The sequence below is a fragment of the Trypanosoma theileri genome (assembly GCF_002087225.1).
Source record: "Trypanosoma theileri isolate Edinburgh chromosome Unknown TM35_Tth_26_V1, whole genome shotgun sequence".
Lineage (NCBI taxonomy): Eukaryota > Euglenozoa > Kinetoplastea > Trypanosomatida > Trypanosomatidae > Trypanosoma > Trypanosoma theileri.
Window position 1 is genome coordinate 51,361 of NW_021639868.1, and position 664 is coordinate 52,024.

Genomic DNA, 664 nt, shown 5'->3' on the forward strand with positions numbered 1-664 from the left:
GTCTGTCAGCATCCTCATTATGAACTTCGCAGTATCATTAACAGGAGCACCAAACACAATCACAGCCTGTGGACGAGTGTCCGCAAACGCCTCCCACGTAGCATTGAACACAGCATCATCAGCAGGTTCACTAAGAGAGCTCTTCAGTGTAAACACGCCACTAAGCGCATATCCCATAGAAGACATGAGTCGTAATACCTGCTCATATGATTGATCACCAAACGAAACACCCTGCAGGTACATGAATCCCACACGATTTAACAAAAGATAATTGACAATATAGCGCACGAGTGCAAGTACTTCCGCTGCACGTTCAGCACGGGTAAAATATACATTGGGACTCCACTTCCTCACAGCACTTGAACCAGTGAATGGGGCGAACGCCACAACACCATGACTCTCAATAGCAGGCATGACAACCTTGAGCATCGAATCAGAAAAAGGGCCCTTAAATGCCAGGATATCAGGGTCTTCGCTCAGCGCCTTGTCAACAGTATCACCGGCATCCTCAACTGTCGTCTCCTTCGTCACAATCTCAACATGTATGCCACCAGCCACAGTGAAGTTACGGGACCAAAGCGAGGCATTAAACCCAGCATTTACATGATTTTGGGAAACTGGATAATTGAGTAGTTTTAACCATAACAGCTTTACAGAGCTATTT

At 46.2% G+C, this 664-nt stretch overlaps 1 protein-coding gene across 1 annotated transcript; it reads right to left on the reverse strand.

Moving 5' to 3' along the window:
• TM35_000261170 (putative receptor-type adenylate cyclase) lies at positions 1 to 429 on the reverse strand (the record flags this gene model as incomplete). The annotated part of the gene is made up of 1 exon (XM_029027854.1): positions 1 to 429. A coding segment is annotated over one exon (429 nt), but the record flags the coding sequence as incomplete, so codon positions are not given.
• Between the last annotated feature and the right edge of the window lie 235 nt (positions 430 to 664).